At 31.8% G+C, this 1,153-nt stretch overlaps 1 protein-coding gene across 1 annotated transcript in view; it reads left to right on the top strand.

Annotated features, from left to right (window-relative positions):
* Positions 1-3: 3 nt before the first annotated feature.
* The window catches only part of LOC107576563 (progestin and adipoQ receptor family member 4-like), a gene marked incomplete at its 5' end in the record, with an annotated part of 7,856 nt that continues 6,706 nt past the window's right edge, over positions 4-1,153 (top strand). Inside the window, one exon of the mRNA XM_016262723.1 lies at positions 4-19. Within this exon, the coding sequence (XP_016118209.1) occupies positions 4-19 (16 nt within the window). The remainder of the gene's footprint in view (positions 20-1,153) is intronic.

The following is a 1,153-nucleotide window of genomic DNA, read 5'->3' as shown; positions in this document are numbered from 1 at the left end:
GGGAACATCTATACACATGGTATGAAAAATATCCTCCATAATTTGCATTGTAACTTCTGGAATTAGTTTTACATACCATCTTCTCTAAAGTAAGGGAGCTGTACATGATTTTTGCAGATGTAAAAATTAAATTTAGAATGCCTGCATTATCCCACTAATGGGAAAGTTATTGAAACAAGGTGGGGGAAACCAGTGGCCCTCTTACAGAGAAGGGGAACCTTCTGAATATGTACTTACTTTCTCCACCATTCACCCAGTGACACTCTACGGAAGGGTGCGTAAATAGCATTACAGGAGATTAGATCTAATCCTCGTCAGGGAAGATTGCTGTCTTGGAAGTGATGCTGTGTAATTGCTGTGATTGGTAAAAGTGCAGGAAAAATTCTGGAGGCCAATATTTTTGAAGCTCTTGGAAATTTTTTATAGATTTTCTTTGGAATTTTGTTGGATTTTAGAATTAAGAAATAATATGTTTTAATGTATGTCTCGGTGTTAAAAGGTCATGTTAACTCTAAAGCATACTATTATATTTGATACACAAATTTCTAAACTTTGCAGAAAAACCTGTTGTTCAAAATCTGCTACATGCCTTCTGCCATCTGATTGATAGTTTTGAGCAAGTAAAGGGCCTTTTAGTATAATTCTGAAAATGTCTCTATTCAGTAACGTGAGTTTTTGCTGTGAAATCTTTACAAATTAAATGCAAGAATAACTTTCATATTGTTAGTAATATTACAAGATTAATAATTACTGGACTGAAGCAACTTAAGATATACCTGATTATCCATACATGTTTTAATCATGTTAAAAATGTATCAAATATGATACATCAGGCAAGTCTTTACTTCTCAATCACTGTATTGCATTGCATTGATTTGCCCCATGCAATAAAACTACAGAGCATTTATCATAAAACTAAGCATTTAAATATCATCTTACTAAAACATATTATTGGGAGGTATGGAGTGACAATTGATATTTATATGCTATTTATGTAAGTAGTCTGCTATACTATTAAAAGGTTCCAATTGATTTACATTTTACATTACAAGCTATCAGAAATTTGTCTTGTTTTTTTTGTTTTTTTTACCATATAAATATCAGCAATTTTTGCTCAGTTTGTGCCTATGAAAAAAACTGAGGTGTTTTTTTT

Source organism: Sinocyclocheilus grahami, unplaced genomic scaffold, assembly GCF_001515645.1.
Source record: "Sinocyclocheilus grahami isolate Dianchi unplaced genomic scaffold, SAMN03320097.WGS_v1.1 scaffold3928.1, whole genome shotgun sequence".
Lineage (NCBI taxonomy): Eukaryota > Metazoa > Chordata > Actinopteri > Cypriniformes > Cyprinidae > Sinocyclocheilus > Sinocyclocheilus grahami.
Note: the sequence above shows the minus strand (reverse complement) of the source record. Positions and strands in the feature narration are given on the sequence as shown.